A 26553-nucleotide genomic window follows, 5' to 3' on the forward strand; every position below is an offset into this window, starting at 1 on the left:
GGAATGTGCCCCTCATTCCTCACGATGTCAAGTCCCTAAGCGCCATCGAGCGGTGCAGGCGAGGACGATTCGATTTCGCAGCATGTGTGTTTCACCTCGCAAGGGCCCTGGAGCCGTCACGAGGAGCGGGGGCACACACGCCAGTCCACGGGGGTCCTGGTGCGCTCCGGGGCGCGTTTGCTCCCACGGTTCGGGATCGCGTGAGCCGGCCGCGCTGGCTCTAGAGAAGAGGAGGGGGCGTCACCGTTACCTGTGTGCAGATGTTGGGCTTCGCATCCGTGATTCTGGCCAAGTAGGACCCGTGGGGGCTGTGACAGATCTGGGCAGGAGAAGCGAGGCCCCTGTGCCCACAGCTCCAGGGGAACGGATCTGGTGCCCACATGCAGGTTTCTGGACTTGGCTGACCCGCATCCGTGCGGCAGCCTGCCGAAGGAGCGGACTTTCGGTCCTGCCAGGGCCTCTGGCCCCGGAGAAGGCCAGGGAAACGAGGTGTGGCAGCGCTCCGTCCCCAGGACTGGCCTGCGGAACACCCTTGCTCTGTGGCAAGTAGCGTTTGTACGTACTTTCACGGTGCAAACGTACTGAAAACAGGGACTCCAGCTTTGGAGAAAGAAAGTGCGTCTTTCCCACCTGCCTCCTTTCTTGGCCAGGTTGCAAAAATGTGACATTTCTCCGGGAAGTTGACGCCTCATTTTCCACCCGCCCTCCCAACGGACAGTCCCATTTAATAACTCACTTTGCAGCCCGGGACCTTCTGGAGACGCGCGCCTTCCTAAATTGAATTGTTTTCTTGTTTTGAGGGAGCGTTTTGGAATGGGATCTCCATCTTGCATTGGAAGCAAATTGATGGATAAGTCAAGTCGGACGCCTGCGTCCCCGTGTGCGCCGTGAATGAATTGGAAGTAAATGGGGTGGGGGGTGGCGCAGCCCAGAATTATCGGTCTGTTGCTGCCAGCCCGCGGAGCCGTTAGCACATGTCCTCGGGGAGGGGGGCGGACTTGCTCAGCTACTGCCTGAGACAAGTCTCGAGTCCCCAGGATTGATCTGTGAAGTGGTTTACTGTTGCGAGTCTGCTTCTCCCGGGGTAACGGCTGGCGAACACACGGGGAACACATCTTGTTGGCCTTGGTGACCGATGCGCTTAGCACAGCCCTCCACGCTGCAAACCCACACGCCCGGACCCTGGCGCACCATTTCAGGAGGGCGCTGTGACCCTCCGTGCCTCCCCAGGAAGACCCATGAAGACCTGTGTGACAGTCTCATCAAAAGCCAGTCGCTGGACCACTTCCCGCAGGAGATGCAGGTGTCATCGCGGCCACGGGCAGGTGCAGAGCCTGGCTCGTTACCCTGCATCTCCCCACGGCCGACAGGGGTGATGTCCCCACCCTTCACCTTCTGGAATGGCACGGGCTCCAGCCAATCAGGACGGGCAGAGGCATCGCAGTGACCAATCACACGGGACACTGGCTGCACCCGAGTGACCCAGCGGAATGTCACCGGGATCCACACAGGAGGTCAGCTTCCATCCACCAGACGGGGTGTGAGAAACACGTTACCCCTGGCTTCCCAGGAGCGCGCCCTGGTTTCTGGCACCCGCCCCCGTCCCGTCGGGCACGTCCCAAACAAACGCACATGGGCTTGTCACCCCTTTCTTTTTTCCTAAGAGCTCCCAGCTCTCCTGCCGCCCAAGTCAAGGCTGCCGCAGTGAGGGACGTTCTGATTCATGGCCCTGAGCCGCACTGGTGGCTCCATCGTTCCTGGACGGTGGCCTCTGTGCCAGACCCAAGGTCCTGGCCTCATTTCCAAGGCCGGTGTGGTCAGGCGAGACCCCTTCCAGGGTCTGGATTTGGTTCCTGAGCAAAACAGGCCAAGCATCCTTCGAGGCCACCTTCAAAAGCCTTCCAGTTCTGTTCCCCAAATGCTTTTAGAACCTCGGGCTAGCAAGGCATGCAGACAATTTCTTTCTCATCTGTTCTCCGTGCATTTGTGAGCACAGCCCATGAGCGGTCACTGTGCCTGGCCTGGGGACAGAGCCAAGGACAAAACAGTCCCGAGGCTTTCTGAGCTCTCTGAGAGACAGACGTCGCCCCAGAGGAAAAGTAAAACACATAGTGTCTCACAGTGACCAGATCCCTGGGGAGCCCAGCAAGGGAATGCAGGTGGGGCGGTAGCATTTGAACAGAGACCCTGGGGCGGAGGGCAAGGATAGAGCCATGTGGATGTCTGCGGGGAAAAGCATTCCAGGCAGAAGGAACAGAGCAGGCGAAGACTGGGTCACGGTCAAGGCACAGCGGAGCCGCGGTGGCTGGGAGGCACGTCGAGGGGAGAGAAGGAGGAGAGGGGAGCAAGGAGGCCCGCGGGGTCCACATCTCTCCCTGGGGGCTTTGGTTCTCACTCCGAGGGGGGAGGGAAGCAGGAGGAGGCTTGAGCGGAGAGGGGACATGATCTCATTCAGGTTCACGGGGCTCCCCCTGTGTGCTGTGCAGGGAGTAGACGGTCCTGAAACATGGCCCAGCCACATAGGTTGGATAATGCCTGAAGTCAGTACCGTCCTCCCCGCACATCAAAGGGGGCCCTTGTTGGCCGCGGGGTGGGGTGCGTGCCAGGAGCAGACTGTGCACGTCACATGCAAGGACCCTTTCCTGTCCCCCCGAGATGGGAAGTGGGAGGGGTTAGCGGCACAACACCCCATTGATCCATGCTGCAAGACTCGGAAGGGACGTGGGCTCCAACAAAGGGCCCCTGTGTGGACAAAGGGTCAGCAAGGAGGGGTCGCTCATTAAAATGCAGCTGGAAAGGCAGCCGCTAGGCGGACGCTGTAATTAATGACCCACCGTCCAGGAACGTTTGGGCTGGGGACACGGCGTTCTGAGTCACAAGAAGCTGCATTCACGGAAGAGAGGGGGAGCTGTCGCCCGCGTGCCTCGCCAGTGCAGGGAACGGGGCGCCCTGGGATGAGCCCCCCACCGGGACTCAGCATCTGTCCTCCCAGCCTCGGTCCTGTGCCCCAGTCCCTTTCCAAAATGACCCCCTCCCCCAAATCACCTCCCGTTGGCCAGAGGCCAGAGACGTGGGCTGACCACTGTTAAGGGAAGGGTTCCGGGAGGAGGGGGGCTCCCTACGTCCTCGGGTTGTGCAAACTTGGTCCGTGCAGAGGGGTCAGAGGAAGATTCTTCATGCCGGCGTGGACTGCAGGGAGATGCTGGTTCTCAGAAGGAGCCCTGCGACCCCCACCCCAGGCACACGTGGCAGAGAAGTGCAGACCCTCGTCCCACAAAAGCTTGTTCCCAGCAGAGTAGCCCCAAGTGGCCACACGGCCACCCGACGCCCGCCGGTGGACGAACGGATGCACAGATACTGCCTTCTGTCCACGCAGCGGGAAGCTAGCGGCAGGAAAGGGAATAAGGTGCCGACGGGCGTGGTGACGGGACGACCCTCGACAAGCTGACGACGGGGTCAGTGAGAGAAGCCCCCAGAAGACCCATGTGCTGTACGATCCCACGTGGGCAGTTGGGGGAGTCCAGCGGAGGCAAATCCGTGGACGCAGGGCTGGGAGGGGGGAGGTCGGGGAGCTACAGGCAGGGCACCGGGGGTTTGTTTTGGGGTGATGGAAACGCTGTGGAGGTAAATGCAGGGGCGGCCCGTCTGTTCCACGCCAGTCGTGTGGGGTGTGAGTTATATCTCCACAAAGCTGGGGGTTTTTAAGGCGCCTTCCCGACAGGTTTGACGTATGCATTTGCTTCTTCAGCGTCGATTCAAGGCATTTTTAGGGATGCTGCTGTCAGAGGCCGTGGTGGCCCGGGGCGTGGGCTGCGGCCCCGTTTCCTACCCTGTGGGGTGGGAAGAATCAGAGTACCTGCCTCCCCGGGTGGTCCAGACGAGTCAGCGAATCAGGACACGCAAAGATGCCTGGAACAGCATGAAGTACTTGGCAAGACTCAAAACCACGAGGTGGCCACAGTGTGGTTGGCATTTTTGCCTCTGATGGTGGCGGAGGGGCTGTTTGCGTCAAGGAAGGAGCTCACGGAGGAGGGCTTGGCTGTCAGGAGACGGGAGGTTCGAATGTAAGTCCCGTGGGCCTCAGTTTCCCCCACCGTGGTAACATCTACCCTTTCTACTCTGCCATGTTGAAATGACATGTGTCAGGAATCCACACGAAAGTTCTCTGTAGAGGATGGAAAGGCGTCCTGTGGGTTTAATGGTGCCCCTGAAAAGATGCGCAAGTCCTAACCCTCAACGCGTAGGAACGTGACCTTATGTGCACGTGGGTCTGTGTTCGTGTCATCAACTCAAGCTGAGGACGTTAGGGCGGGCCGTGATCCACGGTGGCTGGTGTCCTCGGGAGAAAAGGGAACTCTGGACACAGACACGTACAGGGAGGGGCCTTATGGCCACCGAAGCAGAGGTGGGGAGCATTGCGTCTCCGGGGCAGGGGGAGTTGGAGGAGGCGAGGCAGGTCCCTCCCTGGAGCCCCAGACTCTTTAAGGGGACACATTCCGGGCCACCCAGTGTGTGACACTTGGCAGCATCCCCGGAAGATTCCCACGATGATGATTGTTATCACTGCGGTGAACGCTTGCTGCCTGACCCCTGCAGGCGCCCAGTACGTAGGGGCCTGTCCGAGAATTTGTGGCCAGGCCCTGGGACGTGAGAGCTGGCTATTCCTGCTCAGCCCCGGCGTGCCCTCTGTACCGTGCTCTGGAGTGTGGACTGAGACCCTTCCTGCTGTCAGACATGAACCCTGCTCGGTCCACCGTGCTAAGATTTCTGGAAGGCACTGCCGGGTGAAGACAGGCGGAGGTGACCGAGGAGGACGTATGACTTCATACAGCCACAGGTGGATGGACCCATCATCCCTCCCGCTCCCTGCGGAGTCTGGAGGAGAAGCCCTTCTGGGGAAATGTGCTCGCGCCCCCTCCCTGCCCCTCCCCTCCTGGCCCTGGCTGCTTCTAGAAGACCCCAGAGTGGCCACGAGGAGGAAAGTACAGCAATATTCTTTTCCAATATTGCTGTGGATTCCCCGTCGGCATCTCCCCAAGCGTTTTCAAAATCAATTTTGCCAAAACATGATGCGGAACTCTGGGGGACGGCTTCATCAGGACACAGGCAGGGAGGAGGCAGGGTGGTCAGAGGGCAGGTCCGGTCTGGCCTGTTCCATCAGGCCTGCCGTTCCAGTAATAAGGTTCCCCTTCCCTCCCTGATGAGACAGATTTTGTTAGGCCGAGCCAGGCGTCCTCGCTGGGTGTCTGCACTCGCCTGGGTAGAGGGAAAATCACATCAGCGGCTGGAATTTTGTGAGGCCGCCCCTGCACCATCTGTGTGTGGACATAAAATATTCTTAATCACGGGACCATGGAAATAGCTGGTCGTACCTAATGAAGTTTGTTAATCTGACGGCACTTTTCTGGATTCTTCAGCCCTGAATCCAAAACCGTCATTTCAAGCACCTTCACTAACGAGCCTACCAATTGGTTGCACAGGCGGCCCGTGCATCATTTTTAAGTAGGAGGCCTCGAATTGGGAAAATGAAGTGCTCTTCTGGAATCATTTTTTTGTTTTGTTTCTGGCTGTTGCAAATTGGGGGGAATTGTCAGTCTCTGCTTGAGGCCTTCCCTCTTGCCTGGCTCCCCGGTGAATAATGGCGTGACCACCGTTTCCAACACGAGAGCCAGCAGCTAGCACCCTGCCCGAGGACTTGCCTTCTCCTGGTTAGGAGACAAGAAATGTCACCTGCCGTCAGAGCAAACAGCAGTCTTCGTGCACCATCTCAAGCACAGAAAGAAATACCTACGTGCGTTAGTCTTAGGTTTGCCTGACTTTAACAGAAAACTCTCGGAACCAATAGTCGAAACACAAAGGAAGTTTATCTCACATACCTAAGTCAGTCCAGGGCCACTCCTCAGGTATGAGAGATTTAGGCTTCTCCTGTCTCTCTACCCCGCCACGTTCAGTGAGTGGCCTCCATTTCCGAGTTTGTCTCATGGTCCAGAAAGGCTGCTCATGCTCCAGCCATTGTGTCTGTATTCCAGGCAGCCTAAAAAGGAAAAAAGGAACAGAGTCCAGTTCCCATTAAGCAGATTTCCTAAGGTCCTGCATAATATTTCTACTTACGTTTGAGCTAGAACATTTCTCAAGCTTTGAGCAGCTTAAGGATCACCTGGAGAGATGGTTAAACACCAGCCAATGGGCTCCACCCCCAGAGTTTCTGATTAAGGATGTTCAGGGTGAGGCCCAAGAATCTGCCTTTCTACGGTGTCCGGGTGGTGTCGCGGCTGCTGGTCTGGGCACCAACTTTGAGAAGAGTGGGTACGGAGGGCACACAGCCCCTTTTTGCTACAATACCATTCGTCGCTATTTCATCCAAACCAAATCGATATATTTTTCTAGCCGTCGCCTTGTTCTGGTCGCTTCTGGGATTCAGAGGCCTTTCGTGCTGCCACAGAGGCTCACCAGACAGCCACCTCTCTTGCCGCTTCCCAGAGGGGCCAGCCGGGAACCGGGCACTTGCTGCCTCCCTCAGACTCCAAAGACCCTCTGACCCAGGAGAGGGAACTTTCTGCTCCAGAGGGCTCGGCGGAGGGGGAGCCCCCTTCTCCCTCCTGATTTTGGCCAAGACCCTTTGTCAATACCTGTGAACCCTCTGCCGTCTTGGGAATTTGGGGGGGGGTTGCCTGCCCAAATGTCTCAACTACACAAAATCTCTCAAAATAACTATCCCGCCGGACAGACCTCTCGGACAGACCCGTCTGGAGGGAAGATTTTTTTCTTTACTTCGGGAAAGGCGGGGGCGGGCGGGTTGATCAGTCCTTGGAGGGTCAGTCCCAGACCCAAATCCGCTGAGTGATCGGCACCAGCGGGCTCCCGCTCGCTCACACCCCCAGGTCCAGCTTCAGGGGTCTGAAGCCAACAGCAAACCCGTTCGCACCCTGGGGAATGGGTCCTGGGGCTCCTGCTGCTGGTCTGTCCTGATCGAACTGGAGGTTTAATTAAAGAGGTGCTCCATCAACTTGCAAGCAACGCTAACTCAGCTCCCAAATCAGTCATAGTCGAACGCACACCGTCTTGCAGCCAAGAGCGCACGGGCTGGTCCCGGGACCCAGGATGTTGAAACCCAGGGTCAAGGCTCTTGGACCCTGTTTCCCGGATGGGGCAGGCGTTCGTGGGATGGGCACCTTTGTGCTGAGCACTGAGCCGCTGGGGGGCTGGTGTCCACTCTCAGGTTCTCAGAGGAGCCCTGGAGGGAAGTGGGGTCCTCCCATTCCACAGATGAGGGAGAAGCACCGAGGAGGAGGAGGCAGGACCCGAAACCCCACACGGCGAGCGGGCAAACGGCAAGCTGGGTGCTCTTGAGTTTGCACTCAGCGAAGCAGTGAGGGTCTCAGCCCCCCCAGTGCTGGAAGCTGGACTCTGCTTGATTTCCAAACCTGGACCTTTGACCCTCCCAGAGCCCGCTGCACGAGCCAGCTGTCCCCAACGGCTCTCTGCCAGCCCCGGGGCATGTTTTGCTGACCCACCGCACCTGGAGGAGGACACCGTTGGCTTTCCTGCTCCTCTGTCTTTTTGCGATGTTATCTGCCACCCTGACATCTGGAAGGGCCGGTTGTAGTCGGATCTTATTATCACTCAGGTATCCGTATCCTTCCTCTCCTAGAGCTAAAACCGTGGGCAGGGAGACAGATACGGTGGAAATAATCACTACCGTCGATTACGAACCACTTAAAAGCCACAGTTCAAATGTCTCTTCCTGTGTAACACGAGTCCGTCTGCTTTAAGGGGTCCAATGCTTCTTGTGGGTCCAGAGGGTTCAGGACTCCTGCACGCAAGGCAGGTTACCACAGGGACGCTGACCCCATCGGCCCAGCAAAACAGCATGACTTGAACCCCCCAAATACAGGAGACACCCCCACGGGATGCACTGAGAGCCCCGTCATTTCAGGAAAATGATCTTCTCGCCCAGGGACCAGCAGAGTTTTCTGTAAAGGACTAGATAGTATTTTATGCTTTGTAGGGACACACACAGTGTCTATTGTGTAGACTTTTTTTTTTTAATTTTTTAACGTTTATTCGTTTTTTGAAAGATGGAGGGAGACAGAGCGTGAGTGGGGGAGGGGCAGAGAGAGGGAGACACAGAATCCGAAGCAGGCTCCAGGCTCCGAGCCGTCAGCACAGAGCCCAATGCGGGGCTTGAACTCATGAATTGCGAGATCATGACTTTAGCCGAAGTCGGATCCTTAGCCAACAGTCATCCAGGCGCCCCTTGTATATTCTTTTCTTAAAGGCTTGACAAGTAACGAAATCATTCTTGGCTCTTGAGTCTGTGTAAAAACACCCCGTGGGCAGGATTTGGCCCCTGAATCTTGTTAACCAGCCTGCAAATTCTAACGAACTGCGAGAGGTTATTTGCAAGGTTGTCATAGACACCTTGCCTTCCTGCCAATATTTTACTTAACTAACTAAAGTTTTAAGAATTAGTTCTAAGAAGCAGCACCCGGTTGTCACCTATCTCTGCCTCGACGGTGAATCAGCCGATTGTAGACCTTCCTGTGTGTGCAGTTCACCCTGAGCTGCCTTCTTCAGGGAGAACGTGAAGCTCGCAGCCTGCAATCAGAGGAGACCCCAACGGGACACGCCGGGCTCTGTCTGCACCCGGGAGGGTGGAGGGTTCACCTCTGCTGCTTCTCCCTCTTCTCCCTCAAAGCCAGACGGGGGGACGCACGGATTTGAGAGCAGCTCGTTCATCTTGTACCCTTCACAGGAGTGGACGCCCCTCTGGCCACAGGCGGAGAGAAGGAAGAGTCACTGGATGTTCACAAAGGGTTTGGATAGAAACGGGAAAGATCTCTAACCAGTGGCTTCTCTAGACGCCAAGGCCACCTGTCCAGTCACAGCCAGGCTCGCCCAACTGACCCATGTTCTAAAGGGTCAATGCAGTGTGCATTCCTCAGGCAGAATTTCTTCCTCAGGAAGCCTCAACTTTGCATCTAAAGGCCTTCGACTGATTAAACCAGGCCCACCCAGATCATCTAGGATTATCTGCTTTCCTGAAAGTCAGCTCATTATGAGCATTCATCACACCTACCCAATACCTACATGGTAGTGCCCAACTTAGTGTCTGATGGAATAATTGGGGGCTGTCACCTGGCCGGGTTGACACGTAATCACCCAGGTGTTGGCAAGAATTTCAGGAAAAGGCACTTCGCCTGCCGTTGCCCAGAGTTTAGATGAGAGCATGACCACGCAGAGAGGATCAAGAGGAAACGTGTGTGCCACTCAGCCCCGCAATTCCACGGGCACCAGGAGGTGCTGGAGAGTCTCCAACACGTGGGCAGAAGGAGAGAGAGTCCTTTGTACTGGCAGAGTTTGAAACACCCCGAACTGCCATCAGTGGACGAGCAGGAAAGTCAACTGTGGAAAAGGCGTGCGATGGACACCTAGGTCTCTTTAAGACAGAGCCGGATCAGCACGTAGATGTGGTGATCAGCGTGGACTGTGGCTCAGCCGTGTGGACGTGAGCAGTCAGGAAGACATAACCGTGAGCAAAAGAACAAATGAGTAAATGGATGAAAGTCCAGGAAGCTATATCGGTATAAACCGTCTAAAATGCATGTTTGTACAAAACGTAAATGGAGGGAACAAGGCCACGGGTCCTGTACTTGTGCGGGAACGTGAGAAAAGTCTAAAATCGCAAACCGGGAAGATGTACAAGTCCCAGGTGGCAGGCGCCTCTGGGGAGGGAAATCGGGAGACCGGATGAGAGCAAATGACGAGGAGCTTTCAAAGTTATGAGCCCCGTTTTCCCTCTTTTACAAGAGAAAGATCTGAAACGACCACAGAAGGTGATAGCATCCTGCTGCCCTGGATTTTGTGTGTTTGGATGCTCGCTGCCTGCTAATCCTGGTTTCTGTCTCCCACCCCCCACACACGTGGGACAGGGGCGTGGGCTTTCCTCCCCGTGGGCTGGTGGCCTGACCCACACACCCGCCGTCACGCTGCCCGAGCCCTGGCGGGAGGCTCGTAAACGCCATCGGATGAAATGTTCACACTGATGCTGAATATCCCCCAAGTTCACAGCCAAGAAACGGGTCCCTGAAGGATTTAAGTAAAGCAAGAAAAGGGGCAGAATCAGGACAGGGGCCGTTCTGTCCCAGGTCCTTAGGCCGTCCAAACAGATGTCTCAGCCCCGGGGACACGTGTTCAAACCTGGCGAGGCCACCTTCGTGCTGCGCACCTGAACACGCCACTGTATCGGCTCTGGGCCTCAGTTTCCCCATCTGTGGGCCGGGGATAGTAAGACCACCTGCTTCATGGGTTGGGGGAGGGATGGCAGTGTTCAGTAACACCCAGTGTGTCCCAAGAGCTCCCCAGATGTGACCTGGTGTTTTTATTAATGAGGCCTCTTAATGGCCCGCCTTGAGAGGGGTCGTTTTTGCCCTGTCGGGAATGTTCTAGGTGCAACGGCTGCTGTCCTCGGACCCTGGTGAGGTTTGAACCCCCGCGGTTGGTTTAGAAGGCCAGGCGTCCGGCCTCGGAGCTGCACACGTGTTTCTCTGAGGGTGAACAGACTCTGAGGGTGGCTTGGGGGGCCGAGTCAGACCGTGGCCTTCCCGGGGCGCCGGCCCTGCTCCCCCACACGCCGGCCATCTTCTGTCCCGAGAGGCAGTTCATGTGCCACAAAGGCTCCGCTCCGAGCCTGTAAGTGAGTGGTTCTCAGTATATTCACAGGGTCGTACGACCACCACCCGCTCTCCGTCTGCGTGGATCTGCTGTTCCGGGCACATCACGTGGACGGAACCAGGCGCCGCATGGCCTTCTGTGTGGCTCAGCATCGCGGATAGCTCGGCCCTGCTTTCCGGGCCTGAATGCCTCCCGTGCACGGACGGGCCACACGCACACGTCCTGCTTTTCCCTCCCGAGAGCGCCCGGGGGCTCGCTTGTCCCACATCGCGGGGGTCACTGTACACCCTTCGGCCCGTGGGACACGCTCCGGAGTAGTTCTGTGCTCTCTCTTCATTTGAAAACTAAAAATCCGATTTGTACCAATGCAGAAAACGGCTAAACCAATTTACATCTTTGAGGGCAGCTCAAAACAACGACACATGTTTTCTGCGAAGCCTCGGGCTTCTTGTCAAATTTGAAACGACGGCGATTTAAAGTGCCTGACTTTCTGGATTCTTCTCAGCAGAAAGCGCGGTTTCCAGCCTATGGTGGAAGCAGGTGGAGGGAGGGAGAGAGCAGCACCGGGAGGGGGGAAGCTGCGTAGCTCAGAGAGCTGCCAGGTGGGGGCCGAGCCCGCGTGGAGCTGGGGAGGCCACGCAAGGGACAGCGAGCTCCTCTCCCGGCTGCTGCGGCCGCGGGCGGGGACGCACTGCCTTCTGTGGCGCTGGGCAGGGCACGGCTCTCGGGGCCGCGGGGCCACACGCGTTCCCGGCCAGCCCTGCACGGGAGGCGCTCCGCTGGGGCCGGGGCCTGGCGTGGGCGGTGGGTTCTGAGCGAGACCCAGTCGGATGCGCTGAGATAGTGTCCTCAGCATCTCGTCCAAGCAGTGAGTCAGCCTGGACCGGACAGGGCTTTGGGAGGACGACCAGCCACGTATACAGCATGGGGAGCTGTGTCGTTACACACGTGTGCACGCACACAACACGCATGCACACGTGTGGGCAGACACACCTGCATACCTCACACATGCACACGTGCACACGTATCACACACACGTGCGTACCACAGACGTGCACACTCACACACAGGCACACACACACGCACGTTTCGGCCCCAGGAGAGCTTCCCTCCATCCCGGCCCGGCCCCCTCCCCGGGTCCTCGGGGCCAGACGAAGGCCTCTCCCACCAGACCCGTGTCCGGCCACGCCCGGGTCTCTCGGTCCTCCCTGCTTCTACGACGTTCCCGTTGTTTCTTGCAATCCCACAATCTGGGGAGGCAGGAGAGGACACTCCAGTCTGAAAACTGCTCGTTCGCAGGGACCGGAGGCTGGTGCGGGAGTTTTCACTTCCCACCTTGGAGGTGCCCGGGCCCACCTTGGGGAGACAGCCAGGGCTCAGCCCCAGACGCTGGGACACACCCTGTGACGTGTTTCCCCACACCTGTCTCCCCCCCGCCCAGGGCCCGAGACTCACGAATACTGGCCACCACTCACAACCGCGTGCCTGTTTTCCTACCGACAGTGACTGTGCCTTTCTTCGTGACGGCACAGACCCGTCTCAGGTCACGATGAAGGACACATCCTTGCCCTGCTTTGCAACATAGCGTCAGGGCTGTGTTACGGTACGGGGCCATCTTCTAGGGCTGCCAGAACAAAATACCAGGGGCTGGGGCTTAATCAGCAGAACCTTTGCGAAGGTTCCAGAGCCTGGAAGTCCTAGATCAAGCTGTCAGCAGCTTTGGCTTCTCCCGAGCTCTCTCCTTGGCTCGCAAATGCCCGTGTTCCTGGTGTCCCTTCCTGTTCTTATGGACCTATTGGATCGGGGTCGCCCTTGGGACCCCAGGTAACCTTAATTACCTCCTCAAAGATACCTCCTTTCTTGAAATAGTCATGCCGAGGATGAGGGCTTCGACATGGATTTAGGGTCCGGGGGGGGCACCATTCGGTCCACAGCACACACAGACCCTGACCTCAAGAAATCCCACGTCTGAACTGGAGAGCTGAAATGAGCATCCAGTGCATCAAGGGAGGGCACGGATGGCAAAAATCAGTGTCAAAACATGCCCTTAAATGCTTGCTAAGCGTCTGTAGGAACACTAACCACGTACCAGAAATAAAAATGTTCAAAAGTGAACTCATCACCGCAGGGCATTCCTCTGCCGTTGAAGCAGGTGAAGCCTTCATTCTCCCCCTGTATCGGTCAGGAGGCAGTAGGGCGAGAGGCAGTAACAAACAGCCCCAGTTCTCACCGTCATTCAGAGCCTCGGGCCGGTGAAGCAGCTACCGTCTGAATAATTCTGGCCGCTCTGCCTCAGGAACGGAGAGCCCATCCCTCCGTGAAGGCGGGGAATCGCTCTAGTCCAGGAGTGACACACGCCGTGCCAGCTCACAACTGACTGGCCAGATTCGTCACACGGCTCCCAGCAACCACACAGGCTCTGTGCAGGAAACACAGTTTCATGGTGTGTCCGAGGTGGCCAGAGGCCAGAAGGCGAGGGGTCTGTAGCTTTGTGCACACGAGTCAGCCTCGTGGGACCCTCTGCAGGACAGAGTGGGTCTGGAGGGACCCCCAGAAGACACTCGGCGCGTGACCTACACCCCGACACGTCTCCAGCTGGGCCCCCCGGCCTGTGCTGCCTTCCTGGCCACAATTCAAATAGGGACCCTGGACTCGGTCTGAGTCCCTGACACCTGACGCTTCCTGCCCCCATTTGGAATCCCAGTGACGGGTAATTCTCTGCTCCCGTGGTTTATGCCATTGGCTGGAGAGACCCGTCCAATGTCCACCCAGAGTCTGAATCTTGCTGTGATTCAGCCCAGGGATGGGACGTGTCGGGGAGAGGATCGTGGGCATGTGTGTGTGCGTGCGCACCTGCAGTGACCGTTAGGAAGCTAATCACAATTAGTCCACGAGGGAGTTTGCTGCCTTAATGAAGCCATTAGCCAAAGACCATTCTGAGAGAGAAAATGTAAAGTCTGAACTCTGAGCGCATTACCTGTAATGAACCTGAAAATGGACTTGGGGAATTTCCGCGGTATTCTTAGCATCCGTAATAGCCGGTGGGCGAGCCGCCAGATCGCGGCCCCAGCTCCCGGGAATCCTGCGGACCCAGGAGAAGACCCGGCAGAGGCTTATTTAAGGGCTGGCTTCTGGGTACAAGCATCAGAGAGAGGCTGGGGCTCCACTTAGAACGGATGACTCTTTCAGCTGTGCTCCTGTCTAATGCAAAAGGTCATTTCTGTGTCAGTTGCTTCCCTGGAGAAAGAAGCGAGAAAAATCTCTTTCCTTCCAACTCCCGCTTCAAAGTGGGGCAGTGCTTCTGGAGAGGGACTTCGAGAGAAGTTGGCCCAGAGGGAAAAGGTGTTAATAGAGGTAGGGAAGCGTTACGAAAGCGCGAGCCCGTAGTGCCCACAGACTCAAAAGAGAAGGCACTTTCTTTATCACTTTGAAAATCACTACATGTGACGCTAATCATTTTGCATGAAGTCAGGAAGGACAAGGTGAACCGAGGTCCCCATAGCTGCGATGGAGTGGGCTCTCCAGGGCAGGACAGGAAGAGCCTTTGGTCTGCATAAAAGTCTGCAAAAAGATCCCAGCGGTCTGGTGCCCCTCACCAAGGTGTAGTGATCGTGGCCACCGGGGATTAAAAGCGACCTGACTCACCGGTGTCGTAGCGGAACGCCCGCCGTTGCTCTTTGCCGGGCGGAACTTCTTCCTTCTTCTTCTGATGGTGGCCTTTCTCCTGTTGGACTCAGTCTTGGTAGGCTTGTGAATCAAAGGGGAGCCATCCTCCCCGGGATAAGGGATGGCCATTTAACCCGACCAGACTCCCCCCACCCCACACCCAGGGAATTTAGATAGATCATCTACGGAGTGACTCAGGAGACAAATGGCCAAAGCCATTCACTGCACTCCACTCTGGAGATCCTGTCCCTTCCTGGCTTTCAGTGTCCCGCAAGCTGATCTGGGCCCTGCCTTTCAAGGCCCCTTTCAGCTTCTCCGTTAACCCTGGGAGTGGCCCAGGACCCAACGGGTAAGAACCTGCATTAGCCTCCTGTTGCCATACCAAATTAACAGCACCTCCTTATATTACAGTCCTGGACACCAGAAGTCAGAAATGAGCCTTTATGGAGCTGAATTCAAGGTGTCAGCAGGGCTGTGTTCCCTCTGGAGGACCTAGGGGAGGGTCTGTCTTTTTCCAGAAACTAGAAACCATCCACGTCTCTTGGGTCATGAGGACATCACTCTGACCTCTCCCTCTGTCCCCGCCTCACTCCTCTTCCTCTGACCCTCTTATAAGGACTTATGATTCCATTGGGTCCTGCCCCCAGATAATCCAGGATAATCTGCCCTTCTTAAGATCCTTGACTTGACCACAACCGCAAAGTCCCCTAATACCATGTAAGGGAAAAGACTCACTGGTTCTGGACCTTAGAACAGGGTGGGCCTCTGGGTGGGAAGGACTCACCCGATTCCATTTCTGTTGCCTACAACCAAAACCTAACTGGTACATAACTTCTACTCTCTCTCTACAAAAGAAGAATTAATAATTTTCGACTTTTGTAGTTGGAAACCAAGAAGGTGGCCGTAAATAAACGAAATTGTAATGTTCTTGGAAAATTCTTCCAAAAATGGCCTTTTTTGTCCCAAATCCCAAAGTCAGTGCTATGGTGTTTTGTCCTAACAAACACAGCCTGGCAGATACTTGGGGAACTTCCCGCCTGTGTCCAAGAGCGCTGAGCATATCAGCCCCCTTGACCCAGCTCCGTCTGGTTCTTCTGGCAGGACACTGAGATTCTCAACACCGCCATACTCACAGGAAAGACCGTAGCCCTGCCCATCAAGGTGGTCTCTGTGGAGGAGAACAGTGCCGTGACGGATATCTCAGAGCTGGTGGAGTGCAAGTCCGCAGACGACGATGTCCTCAAGGTAAGCACCCCCGCTGATCAGTCACCTGGGTTGAAATGATGGGAACTGTTGGGGCACACCCCATTCACAAAGGGGGTCAGCACCAGGAAGTATGAAGTCCAATCACACAACCACCCTTCCAGCTCCAAACCCAGTTTGGAGTGTGGTCCGCTTTGGAGCGTGGCTCAAACCCCAGATACTTCCAATAACCAAGCTGGTGACACGGCGGGTGAAGTGGTCAGGGCAGACGGACACACGCCACACTAGCTGGGCATCCGGAGTTCAGCACCTGCTGATGTGGTCACCAGTAAACGGGAGATCAGTATTGCCATTCCTTCAAGAGAAGCCGCAAATTTGCGCTTTATGTAAAAGTCACGTGTTCGCAAATTTTGGATTTATGTAAAAGTCGCCCGTTTTTCAGTGTTGGCCACCAGTTGTAACTTTTTTTTAATGGGCAAAAAAATAAAATACATCTGCAATGTGAGTCTGGCCCAGGCAGCTGTCCAAACCTCTGTTCTGTTGGGCAGACCATGAACCGGGAGTCAACTCCAGCTCCCTGATCGTTGTGTAAATAAAGTTTTATTGGGACACGACCGCTCAAATCTATCTCTGTACAGTCTGCGGTGGCTTTGGCACGACCACAGGAGCATCAGGCAGTTGTGACCGAGACCATCTGGCCCGCAACTCTAAAATATTTGTTACTTTGCCCTCGCCAAGGAAAAGTTTGCCTAGAGCAACCCCTGCTGTGGAGTTTAAGTTTCGCGAGGGAACGACCCGAATTCTTGGTCTTTCCTACCACATTTGCTGGGATAATGTACTCACAGCGCGGGCTCCAGGGATAAGACAGCATAAGGGCTTTTCCAAGCCGAAATGAAGCATCTGGTCTTTCTCCAGATGAGAAAGATCTCCAGGTCTTTATCCAGATGCATTGGGTCTTTATGTTTTCTTGTAGGTATGTCTCTGGGATTACAAAAGATGTAATCTCCGGCATCTCAAGGAAGAGAGGCTTTTCCCCAATTCCCCCAAAAGTGATCTGTGGGCTAAGGGCAACCCCAAAGCCACACACCCAAAAAGCCGGTGGCGGGAGGGGCGGGGATGAAGTTCTAAACCATACTGTTCAACATGAGCACAAATGTGGGCCACACATGTCGTTTAAAATTCTCCGTCACGTTCATGAAAGGGAGAACAGGTGAAGGTAATTTTTTAAATGTCTGTGTTTAAGCCATTATATTAAAAACATTATCATCTCAACATGTGATCGATATAAAAATCATGAACGCGCTGTTTCGTACTCGGTGGGGCTCAGACACTCCAAATCTACGGAGAGTGTGTGTCTGTTACTTTTCCACAAGGGGGCTTCCTGGCCACCGTGGCGAGCAGCTTCCCCATTGGACCGCTAAGATCCGAACCCGGGGCAGGATTTTGCAATGTCGGCACTATGCTGCTGTTTTGTGCCAGATAATTCTTTGTTAGGGGGCTGTCCTGTGAGACGGATTCCTGCCTCCTACCCCAATACATACATGCCTGTCACACGCTCTGAATGCTGACAACCAAAAATGTCCCCTGGTGGGCAAAATTTCTTCCACTGAGAACCGTGCTCCGTTTCTGGCTGAACAGTCACCCCACTTCCTTGTGGCCGAATCACCCCCACTTTGTTGGTGAGGCCGAGGTGGGGAGGAGTCTCTTGGTTGGAGCTGGAGCCCTCCCTGCCCCGGCCCCCATCATGTACCAGATCCCTGGTGGCCATTGGTTTTCCTTACTGGTCTGTGATGGGCACTGGGGAGGGCACCTGTCGGGATGAACACTGGGTGTTCTATGGAAACCAATTTGACAGTAAATTGTATTTAATGTAAAAAAAAAAAAAAAAGAGCCAGGACCTCTGGGACACCTGGGTGGCTCAGTCAGTTAAGCATCTGACTCTTGGTTTGGGCTCAGGTCATGATGCGATGACCATACAGAACCTGCTTGGGATTTTCTCTCTCTCTCTGCCTCTCCCTCACTTGCACTGTCTCTGTCTCTCTCAAAAATAAATAAATTAAAAAAGTGTTTTGTAAAGAGCCAGGACCCCTGATGACTTTTCTAGATGGATACGAAGGCCATCTGTTAGCCTGAAAAATCCCAGAACCAAGTTTTGCCGCAGTTGTGGGTAGAATCATCCTTAGCTGCTCGTCTATGAGTTTGTCATGGAGCCCATTACCAGTATTTCCAGAAACATAATCAGCGTCTTCAGAGAAACAAATGTGTTCGAACCAGAAATTGCCCCTGGAATGAATTTGGAGCAGGCTGCCCCTGGCTGTTGACAAAGCCACGTGACATCCTGCACTCAAACTCAGTCCCCAGGACCCCGATTCAGCCGGTGGTTCGGGGTCTGGCGGGGTCGGCGATGCTCGCAGAGCTGGTCTGTCACAGCACGGGGTTCCACGGAGAGGACACAGGGCAGGGACGTGTAGTCAGTGTCTCCCCTGCAGCAGGTGTGTGCAGGGCTAGATTGGCAGGGCCCTGAGTTCCGCAAAGGACTGGAGACTCCGACATCCACGCCGCGTGCACGCCGACGAGCCAGCCTGCGCAGTTTGCGGGCAGAAGACGCGACTCCTGGTCAGGGACGTAGGGCATCCAGGGAGTTCGTGCCTTCCCGCACCAGATGCCTGAGCGCCTCTCCCCACAGGGTCATGCCATGGGCCATGCCGGGATACCTGCATACGTAGGCTGTAAGGAGCCCTGGGCTTAGGGGACCTGAGTCCTTTATAAAAGGCACATTATGGGCTGAATGTTGGTGTCCCCGCCAAATTCATGCGTTGAACCCTTCATCCCCCCTCCCATGTGATGGCATGAGGAGGTAGCACCTTCGGGGGTGATTAGGCTTGGATGAGGTCATGAGGGTCGGGCCCCTGTGGTGGGATTGGTGTTTTCGGGAACAGAGGAAGCCACGAGAGGTCGCTCATAGACGGCAGCGTGAGGTCACAGCGAGAGGGCGGCTGTTGGCAAGCCAAGAGGAGGGCTGGGCCACAGAGCCAGTCCGTGCTGGCACCTTGATGGGGGACGTCCAGCCTCCGGAACCGTGAGGGACAGAGTCTCCTGTGTGAGCCACCCGGTCTGTGGGGTTCTGTCCGAGCAGGGCCAGGCGGACAGGGGCACAAAGCCCGCTCGCCTCCCCCGCCCCGGAGAGAGACGGCGTCCCTGTTCTGTTTTGCCACAAGCATGCCCGCCTCTGCTCGACAAGGGAGCACCGGGGCTGTTCGCGAGACGAACATCCGTGACGAGACCATTCAGACAACGGCAGCCGAGGCTTTGTAGGGGGCCGGAAGTTCAAGGGCGCCGTGGGGAGTTTCTTCCAAAACGTTCTTGCTTTGCCTTTCCGGGCTCCGCGGTCTTGGGCAGCTCACACGTTCTGTCCGCCTCCAGGTCTCCTTCGGAAAGTGGGGACAGTCACGGTGCGTGATTCAAAAGGCCGTTGTAAGGACTACCAGGTTTTATTAATCCAGTGAAGACTTGACCTAGTGGCCAAAAGGTGGAAAGGACTGGACTCTGACCCCGGTTGGCTCGGGCAGTCCCCTCGATAGCCCCGTCCGGTCGGTCAGGGGCTGCAGACAGAGCGCCTACAGGTATCATCTGTGTGGTGTGCAGAGTATGGCTTAAGAAAATCAGAATTTCCACCTATTTCAAGTGTGCAGCCCAACGATATTTAAGTAAACTTACTGGGTTGGGCAACCATCACTGTGACCCAGTTTTAGAATATTTTTGTCACCCATTTACCGTTAATCCCATTCCCACCCGTAGCCCTGGGCAACCGCTAATCTACTTTCTGTCTCTACAGATTTGCCTTTTTTTGGACATTTCACATAAATGGAATCCTACAATATGTGGTCTCTTATTAAAACAGTTCAGTGATCATTTCTTACACGTCTCTTGACACATCTAGGTATAGCCGCACGTACAGAGACAATTTTTTAAAAGATGGGATCATGTCAAACGTTTTTTAGCCGCAGTTTTTTAACTGGCAAAGCTACACACACACACACACACACACACACACACACACACCTGCCAGCCAGCCTTCCTCCACGATGGTGTGATCGCACACGTAGCTGGAACACACAGATAAGGATCGAACACACAGAACACGTAGCATTCACACCGTTGTGCCTGCCCCCTTCTCACGCCCTGCGATGCCGCCCGAGAGCCCCGGCTGGTGGGGGTTCGGGAACAGAGGCACCACAGGAGCCAAGGGGTCCGGTGTGTGCTGTGTGCTCAGCGTGTGGGTTTGCAGGCGTCAGACTGTGAGTGCGGGAGGCCGTGGGACATCCACGAGCGTCTGTGCGGGTTTCCTTGGCGGGGGAGGAAGACCAGTGGCCCGAGTGGGTCAGGGATTTGCTGTCGGGCAATAGCGGAGGAGACCGCGTGCCATGGACAAGCCCCCCCCGGCTCCCCGCACCCACAGAGTGCTTTTGCCCACATTTGTGCACACGTCAGCATCTCCTGCATCCAGGGCAGACCCAGGGCCCCCCAGGGGACATGGGGCGACGTTCGGAGACCTTTGGGATGGTAGTGACTCAGACAGAGGGGCTACTGGAGTCTGGTGGCTGAAGTCCAAGGGTGCTGCCAAGGGTCCAGATCCCAAAGAATCATCCGGGCCCCGATGTCGATGGCCCCGGACCATCCAGGACCTTCGGGTTTTACCATCAGAATTTGGTTTTCTTCTAAGAGAAGCAGGATGCTGCAGGATACCCTCATTTGGATTTCAAGGAGCTCTCTCCGGCAACGCTGGGATCAACGCTATGATAAGTTCATTTTACAGATAAGGAGGCTGAGGCCCAGAGAGGTCAAGCGACTTGCCCAAGGCCACACAGCCAGAAGACGGAAGATCCAAGATTGCAACCCAGGTCTGCCTGATCCCCGGCCCGGCGCACACGGTCTGAGGCATGTCTCCCAGCCAGATGTGAAGATTTGCCTCAAGCTGCACGGTGCAATATGGCCTCTGCGTACCATGTGTGGCTATTTAAGTTGGTTAAATCGAGTAAAGTGGAATTTGCAGCTGCCCAGTTGGGCGGTTGACACGTGGCCAGCGTCTCCTGCTGGACGGCACCCATACAGGACGTTCCCAACGTCACAGAAAGCTCTAAAACCGACCCGGAGCCTTCGACTGGTAGGAGCCGTGCCGTGCGCTCACTCCTACGAGGGCGTGATGGACAGAAATAGATGCCCGGGACTGGCCGGCGGAGGTCAGGTGGCTCCGAGCCTCCGTCTGACGCTGCAAAGAAGAGCCTGTTCTAATAAAAGACGTTTGCAAAAGACAAGGTCGTTTATTTGCGAGTTAGATTTTAGTGGAGTCCAGGGAGGCTCCGTCCGCATTTGCCTAACGAGCCACAGGGGTTTCAAAGCGCCAGGAATCCTGCAGCTGGGAGGGAGTGGCCTTTGCACTGATGAGACGTTTCTGGCCAGCTCCGTGAAGCGTGGGGGACAGAAGTCCGGGTCGGAGCCACGTGGCTGGCTCGCCTCGGGAGGGTTGGGTCTGGGTAGCAGCTCTCCCGTGCTGGCTTCCTCTGCCAGGTACGAAACGTCCTCTCCCTCGGTGGCCTCTCTGCTGAAATCAGTCTGAAAACAGGGGTTTGGTCTCAGGCAGCACTGAAGCCTGCCCAGTGGTCCATCATGACTTCCTCAAGGGTGATGTGCTTGTTGAGTGACTCAGACTCTCAAATTGGCTTCGTAAGTCAGGGGAGAAACTGTCTCGTGCACGGAGGTTCGGGGGCAGATGCCGGTCTCTGCATCTAAAGCTCTGTCTCGGCTTGTGCAGGTGTCATTCTGAGCCCCCATATGGCGGGCCCCGGAGCCGGAGGTCCTCAGCCTCCCAGGTTCAAGCACAGCGGAGATCAGCTGCTACCTCGGCTCGGTCAAAAATCCAACGACTTCCTGTCACTGAGGTCGAGACCTACCCAAGCACAGGGACCGAGCGTGTGGATCAGCAGTGGCTCCCCTGAGAATATTTTTGAAACTCTTGCCGAAAATGAAACGAGTAGATGTCGGGGCAGCAAAAATAACGGACGTCCCCGGTGTGTGAGCTGGAACCTAGGTTACTCCTGTTTGCTCCCTCTTCCTCCCATGAAGCGCTGCCCTTAGAGGATTAATAATGTCGGGCAGTGTCAGCCCATGACCGTCGTGCCTTTTTAGTGGTGCCTCATCGTGTCCTCTTGCTGGGATGCGGTGGAAAGATGCGGTGTGTGCCCACGGGTGATGCCCGGCACGGCTCTGCCCCTCGTATCCGAGACCGTGATTTTCGTTCACAGACAACGTCACCCAAACTGAATTAAGCCGAAAAGGGAAATTGTTGGCTCCTCTATCCAAACAGGAAGGGATTCCTGGCTTCAGGAGTGGCTGGATCCAGGGGCTCAGCATTTTTACGTCTCTGTCTCTTGGCTCGGTATCCTTTGTGCCAGCTGAATTCTCGGACAAGTTGTTCTAGGTCAGGATGGCTGCAAATGGCTGCAAAACCCTGTTTTCACATGTAGAATTTCAGCAGAAATGAGCAAATGCCTTTGGCCCAGCCTGAAAAGCTCCTGAGATCCCCTCTGTCTGCACTAGCTTAGCTCATGTGCTCAACCCTGCAGCCAGGAGCTGGGACCAGAAGGATGTAAGGCTCTGCTTGGATTAGGACATGGTCACATGACCCTCCTCTTGAGGCTGGAGGTGGGGCTTCATCCAAACCTCCAGATGGACCAGCAGGAGGGGATCATCCCCTAATGAAACAGGGGCTGAGGACAAAGACAGGTGCCTAGAGAGGGTTCCCTCCCCTCCCATCCCCTTACTCCTCGCCATCCAACCTTTCCGTGCCCCGGGACCATCCTTCCATTTCTTAATTTGGCCAGGGTTATAAAAAAAGGGCCTTTCCAGCCCGGCCCAGGGCTGGTTTTGCCTCCTTAATTTTTCTTGGTGACATCAGCCAAAGCACTAACCTGCCCTGATGGAGCCAGAGAACAAGAGGGGGCAGTGGAGTCTGAATTCTCTGGAATCTTCCGGCAGGCCTGTGCGCCGAGCTCTCCCAGGGGGACACGGCCCTGCCTTTGCCTGTGAAAGCCCCTGGATAGTTGTCCAGGAATGGACACTTAGTGTGCAGAAGGCTTAAACGAGCTGATCCCAACTCAGAAGAGGAAAATGAGGACCGGATGAAAACACCTGGCAGATGAACACAGCAGACTCGCTTGAAACTCGGACACACTGGCCTTCCAGCTTCATCTGGCCCCCGAGCTCCCAGAGGGGACACAGGTGTGGTCACGGCCACCCCTCCCCGGATTCCCCATCCATCGTGTGGCTGGATTGTTTCCATCCTGGCTGCCTGGGTCCCCCCGTGATTAAACCCTCTGTTCCTCCCTCCCAGTGACAGAGGTGACAGCACGGAGTTCAGGCGACGGCTGCTGCTTCCGTCCCCGGGCAGCTCCTCCAGGCCTGGGGGCTCGAAGAGAAGCCATGTGGCCCTCCTGTCATCACGGGACTGCTCCGCGCCTCGGGTCCCGCATCCCAGGATTTTCAGGTCCCAGGTGACATCACCATCTGCCCAACCCTCCACAGATTCCCCGTTTGCTAAGAGGATAGAGACTAAATTAAACCTTCTTGGCACACACGGGTCCACACGTGTGATGGGAACTGTGTCCGAGGCAGGTGCAGTGCTTAGCTGGACCACGGCGATCTCTTCACGGTGCGTACAAATATCAGAACGTCAAGGCATCCGTCTCAAACACCTAGGACTTGGATGCGGCCAAAATGCCTCAGTAGCGTCTCAAAGAAAATCAAAGAAGGCTTCTTCCTTCAGGGAACACTATGTTAGTCCTAATGTGCCAAGGTGACAAACATTCAGCTCTGCTCTTAAAATCACATGAGTTAGGGGCTCCTCGGTTGGTTGAGCCACCGACTCTTGATTTCGGCTCAGGTCATGATCTCACAGTCCACGAGTTCGAGCCCCACGTCGGGCCCTGTGCTGACAGCTCAGAGCCTGGAGCCTGCTTCGGATTGTGTCTCCCTCTCTCTCTCTGCCCCTCCCCTGCTCACGCTCGCTCTCTCTCTCTCTCTCTCTCTCAAATAAACATTAAAAAATCTAAAATCACACGAGTTATCGTGCTTGAGTACGTGAGAGCAACTTCTCAAAAGACAAGGAAAGGAATCGAGTGTACTAAGTCTCCTGCCTGTGAGCGCCTTGGAACGCAGACCTCACGGAGGGGGGACCATGTCATCTCAGACCTCAGGAAGTGTCTTTATAGCCATTGTTCTTTTTAATTCAAAAGTGGAAGAGTTAAGGTAACTTTTCACCGATTACGTTGGCAAAGATCATCAAAAAACAGAAAAGAGGAGCGTTTCTGGAGCCAGACAACTGCTTTCACATGCAAATCCGAGTGCTACTGGCTGTGTGACCTTGGACAAGCGGCTCAGCCTCTCTGTGCCCCAGTCTCCTCGCCTGTAAGGTGGCTTGTGTGGGGACAAAAGCACATGTGCGTTCAGAGCAGAATCTGGCATACAGAAGGCACTTAATCCGTGCTAGCTCTTCTCATCGGCTCTCTCCTCCTGGGACCTTCTTCCCCCAGGTGTGCAGGGCTTCCACCTTCCGCCAGGCAGGACTCTGTCTGAACGTCACCTCCCGAGAGGTCTTCCTGTGCATGTTCTCCGTCCTTAGCGGGTCCTTAGGTCATCATGCTCTCGGTGTGTGTCACCTGCGGTTAGTTCTTTGTTTGCTTGTTCTCATCTGTGGCCATAATGTGTGCACGAAACGTAACTTCCTGAGAGGGGTCTCTTGCCTCCCTCTTCCCGTGTCCAGCACCTGCGAACGTGCCTGGAGCGGAGCAGGGGCACGGGAGGAGTACGGGGTCCCCTTCGCTCCCTGAGCCCGAGTGCCCTGGCCAGTGTCACGGCCTGGCCCCCCCGGTGTCTCTTCCCGGCCTCCCTTCCCAGCCTCCCATCCTAGCCTCCTTCCCCAACCTCCCTTCTTGGCCTCCCTTCCCAGCCTCTTCTCCTGGCTTCCCTTCCTACCCTCCCCCTCTGGCCTCCTTCCCAAGCCTCCCCTCTCTGTCTCCCTTCCCAGCTTCCTTTTCTGGCCTCCCCTCCCCACCTCCCTTCCCAATTTCCCTTCCCAGCCTCCCCTCCTGGCCGCCTTCTCCACCTCCCCGCCCGGCCTCCCCCACCCCGGCCAGACCTGGCCCAGCACAGCCACCTGCACGGGGACAGGATTCCCGAGCCAAGACTGTGTGCCGTTTCCATGTCTTGGCAGCTCTCCGCCCTGTCGGCTGGGTGGAGTGCGGTTTATCGCTGCACGGATTTCTGCGGCCGGGGGAATCCCGTTTGGCAACCACAGCAAGGGGCAGGAAGGGGAAGGAAGGGAGGTGTGCAGGCCTCGCCTCAGAAATGCTGGCCAGCGCCAGCCCCTGCCGGTCCCCTCTCCTCGTCTTCCTGAAATGTGCCGCTTCGGGCGCTGGGGGGGAGGGGCGACTGCGCCCCGATGCCAGATGGGCGGCAAGGTGTGTGGGAGAGCGGACACGGGGAAAGGAGAGGGGCCCTAATCCCCAAGGCTGGGTGCAGGCAACACCTCCACTCCAGGAAGAGAGGCGCTCCACGGAGGCTTCCGGAAACCGCTGCGCCCTTCCTAATCCTGGAAGCAGGGCTCCCCCAGTCTTCCCCTCACAGCCCTTCAGCAGCCTCTCGGCTGCCTGGGGATGAGACCCGAAAGGGTAAGACGGGGCTGCCGGGAGTGGAGACAAGACAGGACGGAACACGGAAGTCCCCGAGAGTTCCAGGCAGGTGCGGCGGCACCTGAGCTCTCCACAGAATAACTCGGGCCGCTGTGCTGTGTAACCGATGACCCCGGCTTCACCTGTTGAAGGAGTGACCCTTATTCTCGCTCACGCGTTTACAGGTCATCCGGTGGTCTGCGAGCTCAGCTGGGCGGCCCCTCCTTGCAGGGGCGGGGGGCTAGCATGGGCCCCATGGGGCTCGTTCCAGGGTGAGTCTGAGGTAGCAGCTACTTCTGGGGAAGCGCCTCGTGGCAAAGTACACGCAAAGACTGCCCGAAACACGCGGCAGCTCTAAGGCCTGGGCTGGGACCGGTCGACTGTCACTTCTGTTCACATGCTCCTGGCCAAAGCCAGTCACGTGGCCGGGTCCACCATCAGCGGGAAGGGGAATCCACGCACAGTAGGAAAGAGGGAAGAATCAAGACCGAACAGCCTCATCACCACCGAGCCGGTGGGCATCGGGGTTGAGAGCAGAGCTCCGGGGTCTGCCTGGCTCACGGACTACCTGCTGTGTGATGTTGGGCGAGTTACATCGCCTCTCTGTGCCTTCCTTTCCTCACTTGCAGTATGGGTATGATTAAGAAGACAGAGTAGCTCCCTCGTGTGTCCACAGCAAGGCTTCGGTGAGATCATCCACGTGAGCCTGCACTGAGTGAGCTTAGTGAAAGAGCTTAGCATAAGCGCTCAGCAAATGCTGGCCGCAGAGCAAATGCTGTGACAGAGCACGCAATTACCAGTGAAAGCCCACCTCCTTGTGTGCACCTGCGCGTGTGTGCACCTGTGCGTGTGTGCACGTGTGCATGTGTGCACCTGGGTGTGTTCCTGGGTGTGCATGCACCTATGTGTGCACCTGTGCGTGTGTGCACCTGTGCATGCACCTGTGTGTTTTCCTGTACGTGTGTGCACCTGTGTGTTCCTGTGTGTGTGTGCACCTGTGTGTGTTCCTGTGCGTGTGTGCACCTGTGCATGTACCTGTGTGTGTTCCTGTGTGTGCATGCACCTGTGTGCGTTCCTGTGTGTGTGTGTGTGTGCACCTGTGCATGTGTGCACCTGGGTGTGTTCCTGGGTGTGCGTGCACCTATGTGTGCACCTGTGCGTGTGTGCACCTGTGCGTGTACCTGTGTGTTCCTGTGCGTGTGTGCACCTGTGTGTGTTCCTGTGTGTGTGTGCACCTGTGCGTGTACCTGTGTGTGTTCCTGTGTATGTGTGCACCTGTGTGTGC

The 26553-nt window shown here is 56.2% G+C and overlaps 1 protein-coding gene across 1 annotated transcript in view; it reads left to right on the plus strand.

Annotated features, from left to right (window-relative positions):
* The window catches only part of LOC125915018 (transmembrane protein 132C-like), a 48760-nt gene that overhangs the window by 6212 nt on the left and 15995 nt on the right, over positions 1–26553 (plus strand). The window contains exons 2-5 of the mRNA XM_049620640.1: positions 387–578; positions 1231–1325; positions 14605–14689; positions 15420–15585. Coding sequence (XP_049476597.1) covers positions 387–578; positions 1231–1325; positions 14605–14689; positions 15420–15585 — 538 coding nt within the window. The remainder of the gene's footprint in view (positions 1–386; positions 579–1230; positions 1326–14604; positions 14690–15419; positions 15586–26553) is intronic.

The sequence above is a fragment of the Panthera uncia genome, assembly GCF_023721935.1.
Source record: "Panthera uncia isolate 11264 chromosome D3 unlocalized genomic scaffold, Puncia_PCG_1.0 HiC_scaffold_9, whole genome shotgun sequence".
NCBI lineage: Eukaryota > Metazoa > Chordata > Mammalia > Carnivora > Felidae > Panthera > Panthera uncia.